Raw genomic sequence first — 25,790 nt, 5'->3', positions numbered from 1 at the left:
AAACCAGTGGGGGTGGCATTCATGGATTCTGTCTGCCCAGTGACCATCCCCGACCCTTCTGGTGCCGGAGCCCCTTCCCTGGACGGGGGAGTGGGGAAGGGGGTGCCATGGTGGGAGGTCACTGAGGTCAGGGGTAGGCTCTAGGCTCGGACAGGAGTTGGTCTGTGAGCATGAGGCCAGCGCTCAGGCAGGGGCCATCCGTGGGCTTGTCAGTTACCCCCAGACCCCGCCACGTGCCTTCTGTGGCAAGCCCCCTTCTGCCTGTGTGGCTTGGAGGGGGTGTTTTCGTGTCTTGCTGACCGCAGGGTTCTGACTAATGTACCCATCCTCGGGACGCTCTCTGGGCGACAGAAAGCTGACAGCCAGCAAGTCTGTGCACAGAGCTCCATCCTCCGACCTGCCTGGGCACTCTGGGACCGAGATGGCTGGAGATGCGTGACGAGGACTCCTGGGGAGCAGACATGCTGTGAGCGGGGCAGGCTGAGCTGGGGAGGTCCACACGACCCCACCTATGTGTGTGCCGGTAGGGCGGGTGGCCAGATGAGGAGCTGGGGCGTGCACGTGTTGGGGGGCTCAGTCAGAGCACAGCAAAGACAGGCTGAAAACCAGGCCCCCTGGTGGCTTCCCAACACAGCCGTCCTCCCAGGCAGTCCTCACGTGGCCCCCGGAGCCCAAGAGTTGGCCACACTTTCTGGCTCACCTCGCTGGGTTCCGAACCTTCTCCCAACTGGGATTGCCATCCTTCCTGCCCAACTAGCACTCCAGAGGCTTCAGTCAGATTTAAAAAATATATACGGTTCCCAGTGTTTGTAGCTACTCTCAGCAGGAGATTTGCCCTGAACTGCCCTGTGGGATCCTACCCCACCCTCGGAGGAGGTGGGAGCCCGAAATACGCAGCCCGCCAAGAACCGGCAGCCCAGCCCAGAATCTTGCAGGTCCTGACATTAGGTTAAAGTGCTGGGGATTCCCAGTGCCCCAGCCACAGCCAGGGTCAAGTGCATATGCTCTGGAGAGGAAAGCATCATCCTCAGCTGCCAGTTCGGAAAGATTTTGCGCACAGTATCTGGCCCTCTGCCCAGAATAACCAGATATTGAGTGAAAAATAACCAGGTGCTCCACGATACACAGTGGGATAAAAAATGAGAGCGAGAAAGCTACGGGGACGCAGAGACTGTAGTTGACAGACACCTGCTTGGTGAAAATCAGTCAGATCTGGCCAGGGAGTGCCAGATGAGCTGGGACCCCAGGCCAGAGAGCGAGGGAGGGAGCATTCACAGACCGATGGGGCCATGAGCAGAAATGAAAGGAATGGATTCTAATCCAGTGGATAAATAAAAATGCAAGAGTTCACATGGATATAAATAAATGTGGGCGGAAGAAAAGTCTTCCTTGTGGTAGAATGCCAACTAATAGACACAGCTCAAATAATGGCAGCAGAAAATCACTGGGTGTTAATAGAGTATGTACGCCACCTCCAAGTGTCTCCCCACCAATGCCCTATTAGTTGCAAAGTCAACATAATAAATTAGGAGTGGAAAAACTTGGAAGGCATTCGTTTGCCACCAACATGTGGTCTCCCCAATATGACATCCTTCTTGGTGTGATACAGTGTGTCATGTCACTGCCACAAATGCCTGATGTGACTGTCAGCAAGGAAACGACGAGACGTTCCGCAGAATAACCGGCCCAGACTCCTGAGAACGTCATGGTCGGGAAGATTGAGGAGCCATGCAGGGTACAGGAGCCCAAAGACACATGATAGTCCATGTGCAGTGATGGCCTGGATCTTGGAAAACAGAAACAGTTCTACAGGCATTACTGGGACAGCGGAGGACGGCTGAGCTTGGCTTCGGGTGAGTGATGACTATTGTACGGGTTGAACCGCCTGCTGCCCTTGTCCTTCTGGGGGTGACAGTCGAGGGCGAGCTGTGTGGCTCTGGCCTCAGCACTGAGAGTCGGTGGAAGACCTGTCAGCCAGCCTGACGACCTGCCTCCAGCGGCCACAGGGGGACAGGCGGGCTGAACAGACACCTTGTCACCTTCCAAGGAGTGACAGGTGGAGAAGCCGACAAGTGACATTTTCAAAGTGCCTGGGTGTACACATGTCTCCTGGAGACCCTGCGTCCAATTCTCTTGAATACGTACCAGGAAGTGGAATGACTGGATCCATACGGAATCGGGTTCTAATTTTTCGGAATTGCTCACTGTTCCCTAGTGGCTGCCTCAGTTTACCTTCCCGCCAGCAGCGCACGAGACTCCAAAGAAATGGAAAATAATCACCAGTCTAGAATTCCAACTCAGTGAAGGCGTCCGTTAGGAGTGAAGCGGAAATAAAGACAGTTTCAGACTGACAAACACTGAGAAAGTTGTCACACCAGGAGGCCCTTCCTGAAGGAGCGACTTCAGGATGTTTTCCAGGCAGAAGGAAAATGCTCTCGGGGAGAGAAACTCCTGCACGCAGAAAGGAAATGGCAAGTGGGGGTAACTCGAGGTGACTGTCCACAGGTAAAACAACACTGATGTCTTGTGGGGTTTAAGACATACATAGAATTAAAATACAGGGAAACCGGGAGCATGTTAACGTGTGTGGGAGGTGAGTGGAGTTGATTCTGACCTTGTGTAGTCGATACATTTACTTGGACGCTGGTACGTCAAGGGCACCTACTATGATTTTACAGGAACCACTGAAAGAAGAGGGAAAGGGTTACTTTATTACAGGGAAGAGATGGAACATAAAAAAATACTCAAAAAGAAGGCAAGGAAGAACAAAGGAAAATAGAACAGACCTGCCAAACAGAAAGCAAGTTAAGATGGAGGCCCCACTCGCGGTAATCACACCAAATGCAGCAGGACCAGGAGATGCAATCAAAAGAAAACACTGTCATAGAAAGGTTAAGTGTAAAAAGATGGAAGATGAAAGCGCTGCCGATGGCAGCCAGACAGCACACAGGGGCTGCAGGCCCGGGGGGCGTGTCTGTGTGGGTCTCTCAGGTTTTATTCTGAGAACTGGGAAAGCTCCAGAGGAGTTGGCCGTTTCCCCATATGTACCCCTTGGGGTGTTGGCCGTGTGTGCTGTGCCCGTGTCCGTGTGGGAGGGTGTGTGCACACTGGCTCCCATGTACACACACAAACACACACACACACACACACACCACACACATGCGCACACACTCCCTCCTGCCAGGTCCTGGAGTCCCAGGGTTTCCTTTGTTGCGTCAGCCCGCAGAGAAGGCCCCGCGGTTGTTTGCCATGGCAGGAGGTGAGCGCTGATCGGCCCGAGAGCCAGCTCCGCTCTCTCGAACTTTAAAAAGGTAGACAGGTGACTGGTGGCGCTTCCTCCTTCCTCTTCCTCTCTCTTCCCTTTGTCCTCTGAACTTGGAGCATGTGTAAGTAGTAGTGGGGTTTGCTCTGCACGGGAGGCTAGAGAATTCAGAGGCCGCGGTTTCCCTACTTACCACCTTAAAGATGGATTTTCTGTACGTGTGAAAGACACACCTGGGGCCTTTCACAGGAGGAGGACAGGCTCAGACGCAGCCAAGTCTGAAGCTTGGCCCTGCCGGGCCTGGTTCCTGCCCAGTGGGGGAGGGCACGGTGGGGGCGTGCAGGCTCAGCAGTGCCATCTGTGGGCTTTGCGCTATTGCGGCTGTGGCCCCCTTTTCTCTTTACCTTGAATTCTTCGTTTTGTTTGACCAAATGGATGTTTATAGAAAGTGACCAAAGTTTAATATTCCCTGCATGGAACAGGGAAGCTGAAAATCAGTTCAGCGCTTAGCCTGTCAGCAGAATTTCAGTACAGTGGTTGTTAGGCTGATGATTAGGGAGGTTTGATTTTTGAAATGCCAGAAGAATAGCGTTGTCACTTAAAAGTAATAGTTGATGATGCTTAAAGCAAAGAACACGTGACGTCGCAGTCGTGCAGCCCTGTGTCTGCTCTGCGTCAGATACAATCTAGACAAGGAAATGCAAACAGACGGGACCCCGGGGCAGACTGTCCCCTTCTCTGAAGATGTCCCGTCCTCCCTGTAAACCTCTGGACGCAGTGCGTTCCCGAGAGCCTTTGTGGCCCTGCCACTGCCCTCCTTTGGTTGGGACACATTAGTGGCCTCTGAGGATGCCCTCAGGTTGTAGCGAGTGGGTCAGGAAGATGGAGGGTGGAGCTGGACAGTGCCTGACCCCCTGGGTGGCGGTCTCTCTCTGTGGCACCAGAATGACACGCACCTGCTTCCTGCTCCGAGCTGGGGGCGCGGGGTATGTGGCCTCGATGGCTGGCCTAGCAGGAGCACTGACCGCGGTCGGCACTGTCTTGGTGTCTGTGGCTTCAGGTGTCGGCCCTCCGGAGGCCCCCACGGGAGATGGCCAAGCACCGTGGGCCTCTCTTCCAGCCCCACACGTCTTGTGTGACGTGACGGGAGAACAAGACACTGAGGTGCCTGGTCCTGCCGTCTTGCTGAAGTGCTGTTTCTTGAGTGTGTGCGTGACATGAATTGGGGCTTCCAGAAGGTTCTGTTCATCCGGCAGTGGGTACTTTAGAAACAATCTGATGTCTGCCCTTTCCACCCCAAGGACCCTGAAGTCCGAGGGACAAGGTCCCAGCAGTCAGTGGGAAGAGTCATTCGTGAGGACAGCGAGTGCTCGAGTCTGTCAGCAGAAATCTATTCCGCAGTGAGGCTGGGGCTCGGGGGCTTGTGACTGGGGCCCACAGGGACCCGGCCTCCTACACGGGCACCCAGGCCTTCCGAGGACCTTCGTCCTTTCCCACTTCCAGTGTGACCTGTGGAGCCCTGACAGATGTGGCCATGCGGGGGCGGTCTTTGGGAAGAGGAGGTGGTGTCAGAACACACCTCTGTGCACAGTGACAAGGGGCCGGGGAAGCGGACTCGGAGGGGGTCAGTGGAAGAGCCCAGATGCCCACGTAGAGCCGTGTGTGGGCGACATTCAGTAGGACGCCGAGTGGTGTTAAAACTACTCAGAGCAAGGTGATGACCCAGTCTTTAGTGCTAACGATGGGCTCTCCATTCTGGTGCAAAAAAGTGAGGTAGATTTTACACACACACGCGTGTTTGGTTAAGATCTAAATTTAAAAAAAGCTAGTGAAGCGTTTGAAGATAAATAGAATATATTTATAGTCTTGGAAGGAGGAAAGCCTGCCTATGTCAGATAGAAAAAAGTCTATAAAGGCCAATCAGATTTCATAGGAATGAAAAGCTTTTATATGACCAACATCGACATCAACAAAGTTTTTAAAAAAGTGACATTTGGAAAAAATAGTTTTTGCGTAAATAACCATGGAAACTCATCAACAGCCCAGTAGAAAATGGACAAAAGGTATGAACAGGTAACTTACAGAGGAAGGAATTTAAATGCCACCCCAAAATGCCAGCCTGACTGTTAATCAGGGAAATGCAGACTAAAATAAAGTGTCATTTTCCGGCCCATCATGTGACAGGTGGAGGTGAATCCCACCCAGGGAGCACGTGCAGAGTCACTGCTCCCAGTAGGAAGTGGCCGGAGGGGAGCGTGACAGACAGCCTGTCAGACCCCCCCACTTACCTTCCCCCGCCACCCCCCGCATTCCGTCCTGTGGCAGTTCTCAGGCTTGTGCACAGGAGCCCTGGCCGGCTCTGTGACCCCTGTGACAGGGCTGTGGCCTGCGGTGTCATCAGGCTCTCGTGAGGACCGCGCGAGGTCTGGGCACCAGCGTCGATGCTGCCACGGCAACACCCAGGAGGTTGGCTGTACTTCGCAGTAAATAAGTCTGCTCTTCTTTTTAAATTTCATTGGGGAATGTTGGGGAACAGTGTCTTTTTCCAGGACCCATCAGCTCCATGTCAAGTAGTTGTTTTCAGTCTAGTTGTGGAGGGCGCAGCTCACTGGCCCCTGTGGGAATCGAACCGGCAACCTTGGTGTTATGAGCACTGCGCTCTAACCACTGAGCAAACTGGCCGCCCAAGTCTGCTCTTTAAAAGAAGAAAGATCAGAGCATGTCCCATTTCTAGTTATGTGCCTAAAAATGCAAACCCAAGTGATGGTGTTCACCTACCCGTCTGCCTAAATGCAGAGGAAGACTCTGGAAGTTGCCCACGGCTTAACCGACCCCTGTGGGAAGAGCCGGGGGTGGGACGCAGGAGGAAAATGCCAGCCCTTTCTGCTCTGTTTCCTGAATCGCTTGCATTTGTGGTTCATGGAGGAGGACACCAGATGACACTGAAAACGTGGCTTAGTGTGAGAGGCCGTTTTGGGGCCGCTGCTGACGCGCTCTGCTTGTTCGCAGGTATGGATCCTGGCGGGAGCCTGTCAATCCCTACTACGTCAACTCCGGCTACGCCCTCGCCCCGGCCACCAGCACCAATGACAGTGAGCAGCAGAGCCTGTCCAGCGACGCGGACAGCCTGTCCCTCACCGACAGCAGCGTGTAAGTGTCCCCGGCCTGGGCGAGTGCAGCCCCCGCGGAGCACATTTGGGGGCCGTCCGCTCCAGGCCTTGCTGGGGCCTTGTCTTCCAGGAAAGTGGTTCGTGGTCCGCCCCCCAACTCGGTGTTAGTGCATCTGACAGGCCGACCGGCTGCATTGCAGGAAGTCTTGTTACAAACCCTAATGCACACGAGGCCTAAGTTTTGCGTCAGTTGCTTCTCTTTGAAGCCAAGGCTACAGGAACCTTGAAAGGGGGAACCATGGGGCGAAGTTGAAACAAATTCCAGAGCTGCCTGGGCTAGAGCGCTTTGGTGCTGATTTTCACTTCGGTTTGTATAATCTGGGGGTTCACTTTAAACATCGGTAGTGGTTCGCAGCCCAGCAGCGCACTGCCTGCCTGGGCAGGGGTGAGCCGAGCACCATCCCTGAGAAGCCATGCTTCTGTGCAGGTGCGATTCTTGTCAACGCTGTTCTGTACAGGTCACTTTTTTAAATTTAGAAATTGTTATACAGTTGAGCAGTGCCTGTCATCTACTCACCGTGGGGGGACCGGGAGACGGGGGCCAGAGGGAAATGGGTGCAGCTGGCCTGGTGCCCAGATATATCAGGAACCGCTGTCCAGGCTGCACGTGTCTGAGAGGTCTGTGTGACCACATAGAGCCATGGTGAGCCTCTGTGTCCCTCAGCGGTGACAGCAGACCCTTCATCGTCCTCTCCAGGGAAGCCCTCCCTTTGTGGGAGAGTGTTTTCTGACACCTTCTTCGCTTTGGCAGGTGACGTATTGGGACCTGAGTGCACATTAGAAGCTTGGTGGTGTCAGATGCTCTCTTGCCAGATCAGAGCATTGCCTGTCCCGCCCCCTGTGGTCATTTGTGGTCTTAACCTTGCTGCCCAGGCTGTCAGACTTGCCCAGATTTCAGTCCCTTTGCCCCTCACCATCCGACCAGCACTGACGGCACGTTTGTGCCCAGGGTCGGGGCCTTGGGCTGGCGGCTGACTCCAGGGCCCCCACCAGCAGCAGGGCCTGGAAGCCTTTGGCTATGACAGTGACCAGGTGTGAGCCCAGTGACCACCGTCCACAGGCCTTCTTTCCCCATGACACTGAGACCGCACGGGGCCACAGCCAGGACCTCCAGCCAGGCTGGGGCGGCAGCTGTCAGCGGGTCGCAGGGGGACTGCTTCCCCATCCAGCTGGTTTCTCCATGTGAAACGTTTGAACAGTCAGGTAGATTTAAATAAGCAGGAAAATAAGGGCCACTAGATCTTTCTTTTTGTAGGTGAGTAAACGTGTTTAGATTGTGGTCCCCCTTGACGTGCGGTTTGTAGAGTCCGTGCCTTTCCTTTACCTGTGTCTTGAAGCATTTTTCTGACACCTGAATTGTAGTGTACAGGGCACGTGACCACGAGCCACTTAGGTACCAAATTAAGCCAGCCGCCCCTCGTTGCAACTCTTGCGCTCTTTCCCTTTTCCTCTTTGCCGATCCTGTGGTGACATCACCAGACAGACTGGTCCCTTCAGGTTGAGCTTCGGTGTGTGGTGTTTCTCCTGGACCATTTCTGTCTCCTTTATTTTGAATCTTTAAGATAAACTGTTGACATGTTTTTAGCAACTTCTTCTTTGAAATTCCCGGGGTTTCAAACGGTACCTGCCACGAATAGAAAGTATTATGTGAAACGGTTCCACAGCTACAGCCCCGCAGGCCACCACAGGCGGCTGGCAGCAGGAGATGGTGCATTTACAGCATCCGGTTTTCCTTTCCCCGAAACTCTGTTACGACAATGGAAGTTAATCCGCTCACGCAATTTTCAACTTTCTCAAGAAGTCTCTTCGTTCTCTCCAAGAAAATAGGTTTGCTAAAAGGAAGATCTAAAAATCTTTAAAATATTTTTTCCCTGATAGTCCGTTCATCTGGTTTACCCGGAGCGTCAGAAATGTAGGAATAGTCAAGAATTTAGAATGTAAAATTGGGACATATTTGAATACACACCGGAGGCAAAAGATAGGATGGTGTGTTTTATCTAAATTATTTCTATTGGGGGCAGCTGCACTCAGAATCTCACCCACATGACAAACGATGGACTAGCTTTAGTGGTTCGTGGCCTCTGGACGTAGGTGTCTGAGGACAGTGCCTGGTCCACACAGGTATGAAATCATGAGAAACAAACAGGTTGGAGGTTCAGGGCACCTGAACAAAATCCCAGGGCCGTGAAAAGAGACGTTTTAAATGCATTGGATTCACTTGTTCCTTGACAGCTGTCCCCTTGAGCACTGGATCCCAGAACCAACTGCACTACAGCACCCAGCTGGTGCCCTGGCAGCCAGGGACACCGAGGCAGGGACAGGAGTGGAAGCCCATCACAGCCTCTCTCTGCCCTGCTCTGAACCACAGCGTGGCCTTTCCACCCAGGTCAGGGCTCCGAGGACAGGGATGCAGCTCTGCCCGCCCACAAAGCCATTGAGCTCATGGATGTGCAGCTGTCTGGGCCAGGGGCCAGGACACACCAAGTGCCATGTGCTGGCCACCGAGGGCCATGTGGCGGCTTCGCTAGGCCGTCCAGCAGTTCCAGTGACAGCAGAATCGTCGTGGCCGCATATCTGCGTCCACTGTCCAGTCAGAGCAGGGCTGCGCTGGCAGTGCAGCATCCCCAGGGGGCACTGCTTGGGAAGGGGTCCACGGGGTCCGGACCCCACACAGACTCTCACTGTACCCTCTGGAAAGCAGGGAGGCCCACCTCAGGCTCCGTCAGCAGGAAGGAAGCGGGGACCCAGAGGAGCCTCACTGTCTTCTGGTCGTCGGCTCTGGCTCCGGGCAGCGCTGTGCTCTCCAGAGTAGCTGTGACGTGGCTGGGAGAGGCCTGGAGAGTTTTAGGGCCTGCATACACCATACACGCAGATGAATTAAGTGTTAAATCTGGCGTCTAGCTTGAGTTATCTTCAGTTATCTTCAAGACAACATACAATTTGATTTGGATTTTTATTATAATCTTCAGAAAGGTTCATAGCTGAAACTTAGGTCAAGAAAACTAATTTGAGCATCCCTCAGAGAGAGTACACTGCTTGGCCAGTTTACCCTGGAAGAAAGCAGAATATCGGAACCTCGGAAGTCTCTTTCCCCGCTGGATCCCCACTGGATCCCCACTGGATCCCAGAACCAACGGGATCTGGGTTGTGTTGGCCACCCATCTCGCAGCCCTCAGGTACTTCTGGTCTGGGTAGGGCACCCTCCCAGATGGGCACATCATGTCCTGCACGTTTTCTGGAAAGGACCAATCGTAAATAGTTTAGGCTTCGGGCCACGTGCAGGCCCTGTCACATACGCCTCCCCCACTTTCTAAGGTACTAGGCTTGGCTGTGGTGTCCAGCACTGCTGAGCTCTGGGGGCTGTGTGTGCGCGCACTCACGCCGTGTGTCTCTCTCTCCTGGGCAGGGACGGAATCCCACCGTACAGGATCCGCAAGCAGCACCGCAGGGAGGTGCAGGAGAGTGTCCAGGTCAACGGGCGGGTGCTTCTACCTCACATTCCTGTAAGTGCCGCTGCCCGGCCCCCCCCCCCCCCCCAGTCTGGGGTCCAGCAGTCCTCTCGCGCCTGTGCCCATCTGTTTCCCCCATTCCGACTGGGCTGCTGTGATAGTGGCAGTGGGAAAGGCGCCTGCCCGGCTTCCTGTGAGCTCAGCTCACCTCCAGGCGTAGCTCGGGGCCCCACTTGGTCACAGCCGGCAGGCTGAGGGGACAGCGAGGGCGGCTTGTAGCGCCAAGCCCGCCCGGTCAGTTGGCAGCGCGGGGCGTGCCCTCCCGCAGTGCCCGCCAGGCGCCCCTCCTGGAGGTGGGAGAGCAGTTCTAAGCCTTCCTGGCAGGCGCCCCACCCAGGCCTGGCCCCTGGGGGCGTCTGGCTGAGGCTGTGGGAAAGGCTGCGGTGCCTCTGGGTGCTCCTGTCGCCAGTCACCGAGAGCCGTGGGCCACGTTCAAGATCAAACCAGGCAGCAGCCTCTCTCTGGCTGGATGGCGGCAGTCGCCATGGGGGCATCCTGCCGCAAAGTGCCGCAGCCTTCACCTTGGGGCTAAAAATAAAAAGGTGATCGCGGTTGTCCTGACTGGGGGGGGTTCACAGAGCGAGGCGGCCGCCTGTCTCCACCTGCAGAGCAGTCCTTTGTCGATGAATGGAGCGATTAGCTGTCCTGTTCTGCCACGTGGGCTTTGAAGGGGGAAGACTTCTGGGGGAAGATAAGAAGGGCTTACATTAGAGGCTCCCGCCATCGGTGCCTGTGGCGTAGGAGGGACACGCCTGCCCCTCGCTCGCTCCTAGGTGTTTCCGTGCAGGCCAAGTGGGGCTTTCTCGGGATCACAGCACACACGCCCCCTTAATCAGGATTACTAGAGTCTCTGCAGATGCTCTTATTCCCAATAAGAGAACTGATTGTCTGTGGTTGAGAAGAAAGGGTGTTGGTTTGTCCTTCTGAGAAAAGGATGGTCAAGTATTTGGTCCCCTCCCAGCCAAACCGTGGCACAGATGTGGCCTAAACCAGGCGCTGGTGATGTCTGGTGTCTGCTTAGGGAACAGCAGAAGCCAGGCGCTGTGGGTGGACTGTGTGGACACGTGTGTGTGTTGTGGGGGCTCCTGGGGAGCACCCGGCCTCACCCATGTCTGGCGTATCTAGGTCTGAGCCGAGGCGGCGATGTGTGTCTTCTCAGCTCTGCTCAGTGCAGGTTTAAACTCAGGGCCGGGGCTGACGGGGGGAGGGCGGGGGGCTGCGGGGGAGAGATAGGTGCAGTGGAGGAGCTGGGAGGGGCTCCCGCCCGCCGAGGCCCCCACAGCCGCAGCGTCCCATTCGGGGCAGGGAGGTTAGCCTCTGCGTCTGCGCTCACGTGATGAATGCGTTGAGTTAGACGAGGGTCAGGAAATGTACATCCCAGATAGCCCCTCACAAAAGAGTTACTCACGATGGGAAAAAGTGCCTTTCGGGGAGGACCCGCTGGCCCGTCCTGAGTCAGTGGGCAGGCGTGGTCATCAGCGATGGGACAGATGGACACTCCCCTGTGAGGACAGTGAGAAGGGCCTGGAACCCCCAGGGTTTCCTGCCCGGGGTGTCGCCAGGACACAGCCCCCATGGGGCCATCCTGCACAAGAACTGGCCTCTGTTGTCCGCTCAGACACCCCACCCACAAAGACTCCCCCCAGGATTTTCCCACTGCCCGTTCCTCTGGGGCTAGCAACCCACGCCCACCTTCTCTTCTAAGCTCCTCTTCCAGGGCCTTCCAGAAGCACTGGTCACCTCCACCACCCCTGCTGGGGTCTGGTCTCTGCAACTCCAGGACAAACCCTTGCCTGGTGGCGCGCACCGTCAGGCCTTCCCCACCCACTTTGTCCGCCCCTGAGGCATTGGTCTGTGTCCTGGGCTTGCCCCCGGCCCCCTTCCCTGTCCAGGCCCCTCAGACATTTCTGTGGCCCCTTCTGAATCCATCGTGGTCAGCATCAGCCCACACGTGGCTGTTTGTCCCTGAGCCTTTCACATCAGTTTCTTACGTCATCTTACAAGTTTCTGAGGTACTAGGTACTGTCTCTACTTCCGTTCTGTAAATGAGAAACAGGTAGAGTCGAGGCCGTGCCCAGAGCCCACTAATGGGGGGGGCACCGCCTCCACTCTGGCGCCCCGCCATTACCGAGGCCTCCCTGCTCACCTTGCTCCACATCTGCAAAAGCCTGGGGTTCTGAATAGCCACTGTCCACCCACAGGGGTCAGAGAGGAGTCCCGTGTGCCACCCTGTCCCCAGGCCACGTCCACTGTCTGCCCTCCTACCGCACCTGAGGCCCCTCCAGGCCCTTCCTCTCCTCAGCCCTCCCTCACACCTTGGTGGCTTAGATTTTTAATATATTTTGCTATAAAGGACATTATTGGAACAGCTGCTGAAATTGGAATAAGATCTGTTAATTAGGTAATAACTATATCAGGGTTTCTCGTTTTGTTTTTGAAATCTGTCCGGTGGTAGGTACAAGAGTGCCCTTGGTTTTTGTGAAATATACTGTGCAGTGTTTAGCAGTAAATAGGCGTTGTACGTGCAGTGTTTTCCCGACTGGCTTGGAGACGAGGGTACGTGTCCCTGTGTGCACACGTGTGCATTGTGTCTGCGTCCGTGCCAGAGAGGGACAGTGTGAGAGAGATGTCGGCAGTGGGAAATCGGAGTGAAGGTTGGACAGGAGTTCTTGTGCTGTTCTTGGAACTGTTTGGAATTTGAAATTACTTCAAAATAAAGCTACCTTCCCCCCCCCCAAAAAAAAATAGTTATACAGTACAGCACTATAAAACACATGGCAGAAGTATATTCTCTGGAAAGGAAAGTCCTCCATGGCCCTACCTTCCCCCTGATTTTTTCCTGTACCCTGAATTTTGTGTCCCCCGTCCCTGCAGGGGAGCCTGGTCTGTGCCCACCTAAGCGCCAGGGGCTGCTGCCCTCTTGTGTGCGGGGCGGGCACTGCAGGGGGCAGGTGGGTCCTCTAAAGGTGCATGGGCTGTGTCTCCCTCCTCCGTGGTCTTTGCGTCTGTGGCAGTACCTACCCAGGCCCCAGGCCTCGCTGGGTCTCAGCCTGGTCAGTCGTGTCAGAAGCCCTCCTTTGGGTCAGGCGGGAAGGCCCTTTGCAGGGCACGCTCATCGCGCCCTGCCGGCCACTGCCCACTGCTCTGATGACCTGACCCTGGGGACCATGCTCTGCCCTGCGCAGTGTCTCTGAGTCTGTCGCTGTGGGAGTCGGGGCTCCATTCCCACCCTGGATCAGAGCTGGGTGAAGGAGACATTTAGTTTGACAAGAAAGAGGGGCAGTGAGGAAGTTGATGCCCAGGTAGGAGGAGAAAAAAGTAAACACTTTAAAATGAAATGCAGATTTCACATGTTACTACTGCTTATCCAGAAAACGCTTGCGTGCCGCCTGGGCACAGGGGACGGTAGCTCAAAGCTGCATGTGGCCGGCTAATCAGCGGTGTCTCCCTGCAGCGTACTTACCGAATACCAAAGGAAATCCGTGTGGAGCCCCAGAAGTTCGCTGCGGAGCTCATCCACCGCCTGGAGGCCGTGCAGCGGACGCGGGAGGCCGAGGAGAAGCTGGAGGAGCGGCTGAAGCGCGTGCGGATGGTGAGTGGGCCTGAGCCGGCGACGCCATGCCCATCGTGGCTTCTGAGTTATTTTATTACAGCTTCAGGCCCGAGGGGCTCCCTCCAGGGTCTTCCAGAGCCCCCTTCTCCCTGCGTGACCACGCACCGGCTCCTGCCATGCTTTGCTCAATCTCGGTGGCCAGCCAAGGCGTGCGCTCCTGTGACGCCTGCCCCCTCTGAACCCCCACCCCTCGTTGCCAGCCTGGGCTGTGTCCCCGGAAGGAGGTCCCTAGGTGGGGCCGCAAGCCTCAGCTTGGGGAGCAACTGGCAGGTGTCAGAGCAGTGGCTCTCGGGTGCCAGGGTGGGGGTTCCTGCTCCAGCTTCTTGTGGGAAGACAGTTAAGAGGGAAGCCGAGACAACGCCCAGCGTTTGTCTCTGAAGTAGTCGCCACACTGAGGCGACACCGGCTCAGCTCGGGGCAGTTTGGCACAGGACATGTCCACGGTGCAGACGAACCAGCCTCTCCGTTCACCCCAGGCCCAGCCCCCTTCCTGCTGCCCTCCCCTCCGTGCCCCGGGCTCACTCCTCTCTGCTGAGCCCCCTGCGTGAGCACTCCGACCTCACTGGCCACGTCCCCGCATCCCACATGCCCCGTCGGCACGTGGAGCTGACGTTCCCCTCGAGTGCTGGTGGAGGCCCTTCACGAGTACCGCCGGTCCCCGGCCACGTGCACGTGGCAGGAAGGGCTGGCAGCTCCCACTTGTCACCTCAGAGTGCAGAGTGACGTTAGGTTTGGCTGTAGCCTTCTGTTTATCTTGTCTTAGGCCCTGTAGTCTCGTTTGATGAAGCGTTGAATGCTAAGAAATTTGCTCATATTGTAAGTCATGCGCTTTAACCCCTTTCTGCCATGACTGCTGAGGAGATACCTTGCTCTTGCTGTCCCCGGGTCATTGTACCAGATTCGTGTCCACACACATGCAGGGGCTCAGTGCTGAGGCGTCGGTAACAGCCATGCCCCTGGAGGAGGCCTTCCCCGGGCCGCTCGCACGTCCTCGCTTGTTGACCTGGATTCAGTGAACTCGATTCACTGAGGCCACTGCACCCAGTCCTGCCTGAATGCCGGGGGCCTCCCCAGGCCTTTGCTCGGCTCTGAGCAGGTAGGCATTGCCCCTGCTGGGGGTAAATGGTCACCACCAAGTTTGTGGGTGTCGTCCATTCTCTTCAGTATTTCATGTCCAATACCTGAAACTCACAAATGTGATGTTTCTTGAAGGAATTCTTTCTCCCCCGGTCCTCTGATGTTTCTGTTTAAAATACGGAACCTGAGCCCTCCTCAGGCCCCATCAGAACCCCTCGGGAGGGGCCTGCTCTCACTTTACGTGTCTCCAGGTGAGCTGGGTGCACCTGCAGTCTGGGACACTGTAATCGTAGATGTGGGGTATGGCAGGTGGTCATACCTGGCGGTCTGTTTTCTTGCCCACCCTGACACCGTATGCCAGGAGTCCTGCTGGCTGCGCCCTGCAGCTGCTGTCCTGAGTTCCCGAGCTCCCTTCCATGGCACCCACCTTCCAACCAAGGGGCCTGGCTCCCCCTGTCTTTCCCTCACATTGAGACAGCAGGCAGATTTCAAATCGCTTGTCAGAACTTGGGATTCATGGTGGGGGCGAAGAAGGCAGACCTGAGAGTGAGATAAACAGCCAGACGGTGGTGCTCTCCAGGAAGGAAATTGCATGAAAGTATTTTTAAGCACTTGTGCACACACACGCGTACATTTTTCTTACCAGCGTCCTCTCCTCTCCCTCCCTCATGGCGATTGGGTGATCCTCAGGTGGGCAGAGCAGGTGCCAGCTTGAGGGCTTGGCACGTGCCGACCAGCTGTCCTCCACAGTCCCCACATTCAGGGATCTGCAGCGTGACAGGGCACCCGCCATGCCGGGTCCTAGCAAAGGCAGGGGTGAGCCTTCGTGGACCTGGAGGGAGCAGCTCTCAGCACTGGGGTGCAGCCAGGCCGTCGGCTGGGAGCCGAGGACACCCGGGGTGCATTCACGGAGGTCAGCTCTTCCTCAGGGTCCATCAGAGGCCTTAGCGAATAATGAAGGAATGGTTAGGAGCATAGTTTCCACATTCTAATAGCCTTCTTTGAACAAATAAAGGGAACAGTTGCCACGAAATGTGGAATATGGTAACAGGAGCTAAATCCCGGTTTGCGTGTTGTGACGAAGCTGGCGTCATTTGTTCCGCACAGCATTTCCATAGGCACCGTTGGCTGTTTGTGTAGGGGTTGCCCTGAGCATGTCACCATTAACAACCCTTAAAACAAATGTGCTCATGAAATAATGTGTGTCACGTTTCATAAAAGAAGCCTAAGGAAGACTTCACCACCTTTGTGCTATAGAATTGAGCTATTGTAGTTGTTCTGTTAAGTTTTCAGTTTTGGCTCAGTGGCGTGCCTGAGGTCCTGGCAGGTCAACATTTTGGGCGAGATATGGTGAAGGCAGCTGTGGCTGTGGGTGTTCAGTGTGCTTTTCTGATGCCTGAATCTTGGATGTTTTCTGTCCGTGGCGTCCCTGGCAGGTGCAGGGTGGCTGTGCCCGGAGCCACCACCAGCTCTCAGGGGAGGGGCTGGATCCAGCGGCTGAGCTCCAGCCGTGTTCTTTGACAGACGTGTTCCAATGAATAACCCCTTGTGTGTCCCCATTATCGATTCAGGACCTTACTGGCAGGCACAGGCCTCAGGCTCAGGTGGGCTGCCACGTGCAGTGACCTGCGGTGGCCTCTGGCCACGAGTGCTGGCATTCCAGGTCACGTGCTCAGGCTTGCAGCTGCCCCAGCAGGTTTGCTCCCACACGTGTCCCTTAGTCCTTGGGTATGGCACACTGCCCGGCAGCTGGCAGTGCAGTCTGTTATCGTGTCTGATTTTGTAATCTACATAAATCATGCTATCTGGGAAAGGACCAACTACAGAATTTTTAAATAGCTTACTTTCGTTGTAAAATTTAGAAAATAAAAGCAAAGGAAAAAAAATGGACTATTTTTAGCTATTAGCTGCACAGTTAAGTAAATCTGTAACGTTTCAAAACCCTAAGATTGAATTCCTACATATGCAGAGCTGTTAAGAAAAACTGGATCTCAGCCCCAGGTTTGCCTCCCGTCACTTCTCAGGGGTTCAGAGGTTCCCTCTTGCTGGCTGCTACCTTAGGGGTGTCAGTAGCTTCAGTACTTTCTGTGCCCTGGGAAGATTCCCAGCGAAGAGAGTCCCCGAGTCCCTGGTCCGTCAGCCCTGCAATGCAGACGGGTCTGGGTGGGAGCACGAATGGGCACGGGAGCCCAGGGGTCTGAGTCTCTGCCAAGGTGGCCGTCGGCTATACCAGGAGGAGGTGCGTTCTCCCTCCATCTGTCTGGCCCCTTCGCTCGCCCTCTGTCGTCTTCGGTTCCATGTTCTACCCTGAACCCAGATTGAGGTACCTGCAGCTAATCGCCTGTTCTAGTGGCATTTACATACTTTCGCATCAGTGAGAAATTTTGTGGTAAACTTTTGGAGGTATGTTGACATGAAAGTGCAGACATAGCTTCGCCCCCTCCCCCTCTTTTCAGTTATTACCAAATTTACTCAGCAGTGTTCTGGTTTGGACAATTCAGCAAGGTGAGAAAATAAATATGAGGTTATCTTTTTGAGTCAAAGTGATCACGTGTTTACGTTCACGGATACGATTATGTTAACTCTTAGAGAATTGCATAAAATTCAATTAGTGAGAATTTATCACAAAATAAATAGCAAGATAAATAAACAAAAACAAGGTCTTCTGTACTGGGGTGATGCTCCCTTTGAAAATAGAATAGAAACCATGGGCATAAAATTGAGGAATAAGAAAATTCAACTGAAAGAAAACAGAAATCTTTCCTGAAAAACGTAAAAGAAAACTAAACCCAGTCAGAGGATGCCGTGTGGTCCCGACCGCCCTGGCGTAGCCCCTGAATCGTGGGCGCGTTGCGGTCGCGTGTGCTTGCACACTTGTGGGTGAGGACAGCTCCCGGTCCTCATCCCGTCTGGGCCCTTCCTGCAGCGCAGCGCGCTGAGAGCCGGCCACACGTGCTCGGGGATCAGCAGGGACAGAAAAGGCTCCGGGAGCCGTTTGGGAGTCAGGCAGCACCCCGGTGCCCTCCTGGCCTGCCTTGTCCTGGGCTCAGGCCTCCTGACCCCCAGGACACAGCACCAGCTGCCTCTTCGTCCGCTGGTTTCTTACTTGTTGTTTGTCTCCCCACGTGAGGTTTCCTTGGTGTGGCCTGTGCTGCGAAGTAACATGTGGCCTTGTCCCTACAGGAAGAAGAAGGCGAGGAAGGGGATATGTCCTCTGCCCCCCCGGGCACTAGTCACAAGCTGCCTTCGGCCCCCGCCTGGCACCACTTCCCACCTCGCTACTCAGACGTAGGCTGCTCAGGGCTGCGGGACGCGCACGAGGAGAATCCCGAGAGCATCCTGGACGAGCACGTGCAGCGCGTCATGAGGACGCCCGGCTGCCAGTCGCCGGGGCCGGGCCACCGCTCCCCTGACAGCGCACACATGCCCAAGCTGTCGGGGGTGCTGGGCGCTGCAGCCCTGGGACACGGGAAGCACGTGCCCAAGTCGGGGGCGAAGCTGGAAGCGGTCGGTTTGCACGTCCACAGGCACAGCCACCATCACAGCCACCACGGTGTGGCCAGGCCCAAGGAGCCGGCCGAGGCCGAGGCCCCCCGCCGGACGCAGAGCAGCTTCGCATGGGGCGTGGAGCTGCACAGCCACACGGGCAAGCCCCGAAGCCACCTGGAGAGCGTGGGTGCTGCCCCCAATGCCAGCGACAGCCTGGCCCACAGGTGAGTGTCGGCGGTGGTCCGAGCTGTGCTTTGAGATCTGGGCTGCGGGTTCTTCGTCCCTGGGCTTGTGTCTGTGAGGGGCGCGTGTCTTCCCAGGGAGGAAGGGGTCACCGTGAGAGGCCATGTCTCCTGCGGATTCTGTCTGGTTTTCTAGGCTAGAATTCCCCTTTAAAAGTCTTTAAACCAAGGTCAGCTGCAGAGGCTGCAGGCTTGTGGTGGCCAGGGGCTCCGGCACCAGGCTTCTGCTTGGGCTGCCGGGCTGGCTCGGGCTCCAGCCTGGAGGGGTGGTTGGATGAAGATCCTTGTCAGAGGGCAGTGTCAGGAGGAGGGGTGGCCAGGCTCTGCGTGCCTCCGCCGGGCAGGTGACCTGGGCTGGGCCAGTGCTGCAGCTGACCCTTAGCTCTAGCCTTCCCAGCCTGTACTGCCTGGACTCCTTCCTTCATTTCCTGCTGTGGAGCCACTGGAAACAAACCCAGACAACCCCCGAGAGCTGGGGCAGAGCCCGTAAAACACACCACTTTGCCAAGGCCTCCAAGTTCAGGGAGCCATTGGGGGCGGAGCACAGGTGGCCGTCCGTCCAGTGACGAGCCAGGTAAAGTCAGCGGGTGACTCCCCGGGCTTGGCTTTTGCAGCGGGAAGGCCGGCACGACCTCCAAACGAAATGCCAAGAAAGCCGAGTCGGGGAAGAGTGCCAGCGCCGAGGTGCCCGGCTCCTCGGAGGACGCAGAGAAGAACCAGAAGATCATGCAGTGGATCATTGAGGGGGAGAAGGAGATCAGCCGGCACCGGAAGGCCGGCCATGGGTAAGTGGCACCGGTGTCAGTACCGGCCAGCTCGCGAGCTGCCTGCCCAGGGTGCTGTGTGGCGTGGCATGGCCCCACCCACCGTCTTACTGCAAACCATGTGCAGTGGAAACAAGAATTCAGAGGAATCAGGTCCAACCCATCGCAGCCTGGGCCTGTGGACGCCTCCCTGTGGGGACCTGGGTGGGGTGGGGTACTGGACGCAGCTGCGGGGTCCTGGATGCAGCTGCAGTGTCCTGGGCAGCAGTGCCCTCCGGCGAGGTCAGTCTGAAGTCCCCGTGCCTCTCTCTCTGTGAGCTCCTCTTTCTCCTGTCACACAGCTGCTCTCATGAGACAAGGTGATTTGTGGGGTGGCGACGCTGCCGTGTGACAATGACCACAGGCACCGTGGCAGCAGACGGGGCTGTGGGAGGAGTCTGGTGTGTGCACCTGGTCGTCCCCTCAGGGTTGGTGAGGGAAGGGGCTCGTTTCGTCTGCGTCCCTCCGAGCTCTCGGTGGCCGCACACGGCCAGAGGCTGCTCTGGGAGCGTGGAACCAGGCCGCCCCAGACGAGCCCACTGCCCTGCATGCTCCGCCCATTATACGGTGGACGGGGTCGGCCTAGATGGAGCTGGGCCCGAAGCGGTGACACCCAGGGGCCGACGGGCCTGGCACTGGTGGCATCTGCCCATCAGTGGGCGGGCCGTCCCTCCTTGCTCAGCCTCAGACTTCCCTGACCTTGGGAGAAAGCCCCCCGCCAGTGTCCAGACCCCTTTGCAGCCACACAGCCTGTCCTGGTGAGGGGGCCTCTTGAGGAGCCGCTCTCCTGTCCTGCTTGGGGTGAGGTCGAGTCTCGGCTTCTCTGGATCTCTCTCATGTGGGTTTTCACAAGGAGTGGGTCTATCCCGTCTGGTCGTCCCACCCCAAACAGGATTTCTGTGGCTGAGGAGGAAGAGGCATGTCTACAAGTAGCTTCTCAGGTTTCGGAGGCTCCTGCCATCAGGGGGGCACCTGTAATCTATGGTCTTCAGTGTCCACCAGGCCCTCTGGCCTCCCTAGAGTCCAGGGGCCATGGGGCCTCTGCCCTTGTTCTTACGTAAGACAGGTCAGCTGGAGGCGGGGGACAGGGAGTGAGGGGTGGGGAGATGGGGGCGTAGGAGACTGGAGGGGGCAGCGTCGGGGGCAGGGAGATGGGGCTGGCTTTGGGGGGCATTTTAGGAGAAGGCGCCCACTCCCCCAACGGTACCTTTCCTTGGGCAGTTCTCGCATCCCGAGAGCACTGGGCCAACCACCTTCCCAAGGGGACCTCTGGGGTTTCCTCGTCTCTGCTCCTGGTACTGAGACCCACTTTCTAACTGTAGCTGAGAGAGGCTGACGTTTTCCCTCACGTCCCATCCACTGGTTGAATAATGGCTGTGGCACAAGTAGAAAGCACATTCTTAGTATTTAACCAAAGGGAAACGCATGATACCACATCGAGGGGAAAAATTAGGAAAAATTGTGTACAGTTATGCAGAGTGTGTTAAGTATTTTTAATAGGAAAGGAAATAGACCAATGTTCTGAGATTGGCTATTTCTAAATTATGATAATATGGGTTATTTATATATTTTTTTGAATTTCCTACGTATTTCGGGTTTTTCATAAAGAGCTTTTACTCTGATATCAAAACATTTTTTAAAATAGTAAACTTTTTTAAAAAAAAGACTTTGTATAGGATATGATTTATATTTCAGTAAAGCTGTTAGAAATAAATTACGAAAAAAGAAGTGTGTGAGAAAGGAATGCCGGTGTCACGTGGGAGAGGAGGAAATTGCTGAGGTTCAATGGCTTCCCACGGCCAGGGCACACCTGCCCCAGGTGTCAGGGCCACACATGCCTCTGCTGGCTCTGCCCGGCTCCTGGGGCCTGCCTGTGGCCGGGGGTTCAGTTGCTGCCATATCTGTTCTCTTGCTCCCAAGGTCCTCTGGGGTGAAGAAGCAGCAGGCCCACGAGAGCTCCAGGCCCTTGTCCATAGAACGCCCTGGGGCCGTGCACCCCTGGGTCAGCGCCCAGCTCCGCAACTCTGTCCAGCCTTCCCACCTCTTCATTCAGGACCCCACAATGCCCCCCAACCCGGCCCCCAACCCTCTGACACAGCTGGAGGAAGCCCGGAGGCGTCTGGAGGAGGAAGAGAAGAGAGCCAGCAAGGTGCCCTCGAAGCAGAGGTACGGGGGGCAGAGGAGGGCCGGTGCCCGTCCGGGACCCTCCAGGTGCCGTGGCTCTGCTTAGGGGTGGAGCTCCCCAAGGCCTGAGGTTCACATGTAGAACCACGTTGGGTGCCCCCCAGCCGTCCTGGGCTCCTCCTTCCACACGGCCCTGCTGGGCGACCAAGGGCTAGGAGGGCAGGTGGTCATCACACTGCCCTGGGACGGAGAGCGTGCCCTTCCCCTGGTCACGCCTGTTCTGCTTGTGAGCGTGCACTTGCCCCGGCCTTCGTGGGAGGCCGTGGGGTCCCCTCGCGGCATGGAACTGCTGGAGGTCACTCAGTCGAGCCACCACTAGCTGCTGTGCAGCCTGAGCTCAGAGAGGTTGGTCCCGGGGGTCCTGGCCGCCTCCCTTCACAGCCACACGAAGGGGAGCCCTAGACGGTGCCTGCTGCCACTGTGGCCTCAGGCCAGGCCTTTTTCTCTCCCCGTGGGGAACAGGGAGGCCACCCACTTGTGGGTGGCAGGTCTTCTCCCCAGCCCTAAGCGTGGCTTCCCTGACCCTTTCAGCTGGGCCTTGAGGTCACTTGTCCCAGATGTGCTGATTCATTGGAATCCGCAGGCAGTCAGGGTCTCTGAGGGGCCTGGAACCTCGTTCTTACGGGCCTGGCATCGCGGCCAGTTTCTCAGACGTTCCCGGTTCCCCTCACCAAGTCTTCGGTCATCTGGGGGCCGGCCTGCTTCCCACAGGCCTCCCTGTGTGGGGAGCCTTGTTGCTGTGGGGAAGCCGATGTCCGGGTGGGGCTCGGCCCAGCGTGCATCTCGTCGGGCACAGCTGGGAGCCCGAGTGTGTCCCCTGGTTACAAAAGGTGACCATGTTTACAGCCCACTCTCTTACCTCGTGGTCTTGTTCAGGCAGCGTAGAGCCAGGTTGCTGCAGGAGGCCTGTGACCTGGCGGCAGGAGGGCAGCCTGGGGAGGGGCCGGGGCACAAGGGCAGGAACTCTTCTGCCAGGAGCTTCCTGGGACTTCGCGTTTGCCTCGATCTCTTGGGGGCAGGGCTCGCATCCCCTCTTCTCGACAGTACCCAGCGGGCCCCTCACAACAGCGTGTTTTGGGGGCTGAGCCACCTGTGGGGTTTCGGCCAGTGACTGGCGTCTGCATGTGTCCTGGGTCCAGGGCTCTTTGAAAATGTCCATAGAGCAAAGGTCTGGAGACGGCAGTGGGGGCGCTGGGCCTCCCCGCATTCCTCATGGGGTGACCCCCACCAGGGCAGTCAGAGCAGAAATCACTCTCAGAGCCGCACAGCGTATGCCCAGGGTGGACGGCCACTTGGAGGGGAGCCGCTGGGCAGTGAGCCCCGGGGCAGGACTGGCCGCTGCCAGCAGAGTGGTGACCGCGCTCCAGGACCCGGGCCCGTGTCAGAGCGCCGTGTGGAAAGAGCCGCGCCCCCAGGGAGGAGGCCACAGGTCCCCTTGCGTGTGGAGAAGTGACGGGATCCTAGCACCTCACATGAGGACTTCCCCAAGTGTTTGCAGGGAGCCCGAGGGCTCTGACCGAACGAGCCATCAGGGAACGGGGAATGAGGAAGGCAGCTTCCGTTTCTTGGCTGATCCTGGCAGCTCCACCACGCGGGGGGGGATTGGTATCTTGCCCGTCTCACACAGTGTGAACCTTGCGTGGTGCTGATGGACCCTGTTGAGGAGTCCCTGCTCCGCCCGCTGTCTGTCACCTGGCTGTCGCCTAGGAGCGGAGGCGGTCCTGCCCCAGGCCTGCGGGGCTCACTGACGCGGTTGTTCCCTAGGTATGTGCACGAGGTCATCCAGCGCGGGCGCTCCTGCGTCAGGCCGGCGTGCACGCCCATGCTGAGCGTGGTGCCAGCGGTGTCCGACATGGAGCTCTCCGAGACAGAGTACGTGCGCCCCCCGCGGGCCTTCCCGCACCGCCCACGCAGCCCTCGCTGTGGGCCAGGCCTCGAGGAGCAGCAGCTGTTCCGAGGGCGGGAGCCTGGGCATCGCACGGGAAGAGCTGGGGCTGCCAGCTGCCCACAGGCCTTTCCTTCCTGTCTCTCCATCAACGGGGACATTGACCGTCCACGTGGTGACAAATGACCAACAGGCCAGAGAGGAGGTCTGCTCTGCCTCCTCCACTCTGACCACACATCCCCGCCTTCTTTCACTTTCCCGAGCTTTCCAGCCGGGCCTTGGGACCTCATAGGGTCGGGGCTGCAGCCGTGATTCCCCCGACACGCTGCCGACTGGAGGCGTCAGCACCTGTGGTGCGTGTGTGCCCGGCGCTGTGCATACAGTGAGCCTGGCTTTGTGCTCACGTGGGACGTATCTGCTCCCCAGGCACGCGTGGAACAGGGTGGTCTTTTAGGGACCGACAGGCCACATGCAGACAATGGTGGCCACCTCCTCGTCCCTGCACTTCTGCTCGAGACAGAGCAGAAGGGGGCCCCCCACGTCAGCCCTCACCAGGCTCACCTCCGACGTCAGCCAGCTCAGGGTTTCGCTACCTGTCACTGCCTCCCTTCTGTAGAGAACAGGCCCACTCAGGACCTCCCAGCTGGACTCCCGGAACAAGTGGGGTTTGAGGTTGCAGGACTAAGGGAAGGAAAGCAGGCGCCAGGGAGCCTGGCTCGAGTGGACAGCCACGCAGATGAGGTGACGCACGGTGTGTGCCAAGGAGCGCCAAGGCGGGGAGGGTCCCCAGGGAGCTCACGTGGCCTTCCTGGCATGACGCTGGCACAGGAAGCTTCCTGCCTCGCCTCGCTGGCGGGGACAAGGGCTGTGCCCACATGTATGTACCCAGACGCCTCCAGAGCAGTCACAGGGACCAGGGACGCTGGGGAACAGAGGGAGTACTGCCCGTCCCAGAAAGAGCGGCTGCTCAGCGCCCGTCAGGATCAGGGGCCGATCCCGCCTGGGCAGGAAGGAGAGGGTGCCGGCCTCACACCTCTCTCTGGAAGTCTGGCTGGCCGCTGCGGACAAGTTCTCTGCTAGAGGGCAGGTCCATTTCAAGATCCATCACAGTTCTGTTTGGCCAGTCCCTGGCCTTCCGATGTTTTTGAAATTCTGAAGCTGTAGGGTTTACTGAGGTACAAGCAGCAGCCAGTCTAGAGGCGGGGGCTGCATTGGTTCCAGTGGCCCGGCCACCTTAAAAGTGACATGGAGGGATCCACCGTGGGTTCCCGCCCTGAGCAGCCTGCCTGCCCACTTTCATGTGTTCTGGGTCAGGGTGCTACCTGCCGGCCTCAGTGAGACCCGGGGCTTTCCAGTAGACAGAGGAGGGTAGCGGGCGAGCCCGGGCACTGTGCAGTGTGGGGCAGACGGGGTGGGAGATGAGCGGGCGTCACACTGTGCCTTGGTGCGTGGGTTTGCTGCAGAGCTGGAGCCCTGGGTTGAGCCAGCGTGCGTGGCGAGGGCCCCGGGAGCTGGATGGCACTGTGCAGGTGGGGTGGGCGCAGGGGCTTGTGGATGCAGGACGTTTCTGAGTGAACTGCCACTCACCCCTGCAGGCCCTGCCCCATCGTTTACTGGGGAGCCCAAGGCTTGAGGCCCGTGTGGGGTGCCCCGTGGAACCCTGAGCCCAGCAATCACTGCTGCGTCTTTGCCTCCAGGATGAAATCACAGAGGAAAGCGGGCGGCGGGAGCACCCAGACGTGTGACAGCATCGTCGTGGCCTACTACTTCTGCGGGGAGCCCATCCCCTACCGGACCCTGGTGAGGGGCCGTGCCGTCACCCTGGGCCAGTTCAAGGAGCTGCTTACCAAGAAAGGCAACTACAGGTAAGAGTGAAGGGCTGGGGTCTGTGGTCGCAGGCACCCTGCCCAGAAGACAGTGTGTGTCCTGTTCTGCCTTGTTCTCATCCCATCTGATCCCCGTTCCCCCCCTTACTCACTGACCCAACCCTGAGCTGTTAGCGGGAACCCCTGGATGTGTGAGTTGTGGGCAGCCTTGGGGCTCCCAGCCCAAACTCCCAGTGCTGTGACGGAGGCCTCCAGGCTTCCAAGGGGTCTGGATAGTCGTTGCTTTAAAGGTGGCGGAACAGGCCCAAACACTGTTCTGTCGGTCCCCATACTGGTCTACCCTGGGTGGGCCTTGTTTCCAGCCTCCTAACTCAGCCATTTTTACTGAATGTGGAAGCCAGGGCTCCCCTTCCAAGGGGCCAGACCTCTTTCCCAGCGTCGGCTGTGGGCTGATTGGCCCTGCGAGCCTGAGACCAGCCCCGGGAGGCTCCCGAGTGACCACTGTAGGAGGAGCAGGGGGCAGCTGGGGTCTCAGCTGGGGTCAGCCCACGGTGGCCTCAGGTGGGTGGTTTCCTCTCGCTGCTGAATGACGAGAAAGTCCCCCTGGGAGGTTGTGGCCACTGGAGGAGGGTCTGGGTTCCATTGGCCTCTGCTTGGGCCTTAGTGGGGGCACAGCACCCCGATGGAGACGACAGGCTCCGCCCTTAGGAAACAAACCCCAAACCTGTCC

The 25,790-nt window shown here is 57.4% G+C and overlaps 1 protein-coding gene across 2 annotated transcripts in view; it reads left to right on the top strand.

Moving 5' to 3' along the window:
- AXIN1 (axin 1) overlaps positions 1-25,790 on the top strand; it is a 46,387-nt gene that overhangs the window by 19,442 nt on the left and 1,155 nt on the right. The window contains exons 3-10 of one of the 2 annotated variants that reach the window (XM_033101594.1): positions 6,272-6,412; positions 9,839-9,935; positions 13,396-13,533; positions 17,815-18,344; positions 18,977-19,147; positions 21,086-21,331; positions 23,114-23,221; positions 24,932-25,099. In XM_033101594.1, the coding sequence (XP_032957485.1) occupies positions 6,272-6,412; positions 9,839-9,935; positions 13,396-13,533; positions 17,815-18,344; positions 18,977-19,147; positions 21,086-21,331; positions 23,114-23,221; positions 24,932-25,099 (1,599 nt within the window). The remainder of the gene's footprint in view (positions 1-6,271; positions 6,413-9,838; positions 9,936-13,395; positions 13,534-17,814; positions 18,345-18,976; positions 19,148-21,085; positions 21,332-23,113; positions 23,222-24,931; positions 25,100-25,790) is intronic. The other variant, XM_033101595.1, reaches the window with a different exon arrangement.

This window comes from Rhinolophus ferrumequinum (assembly GCF_004115265.2).
Source record: "Rhinolophus ferrumequinum isolate MPI-CBG mRhiFer1 chromosome 15 unlocalized genomic scaffold, mRhiFer1_v1.p scaffold_54_arrow_ctg1_1, whole genome shotgun sequence".
Classification (NCBI taxonomy): Eukaryota; Metazoa; Chordata; class Mammalia; order Chiroptera; family Rhinolophidae; genus Rhinolophus; species Rhinolophus ferrumequinum.
The sequence above is the reverse complement of the archived record's forward strand: the minus strand, read 5'-3'. Positions and strand labels throughout refer to the sequence as shown.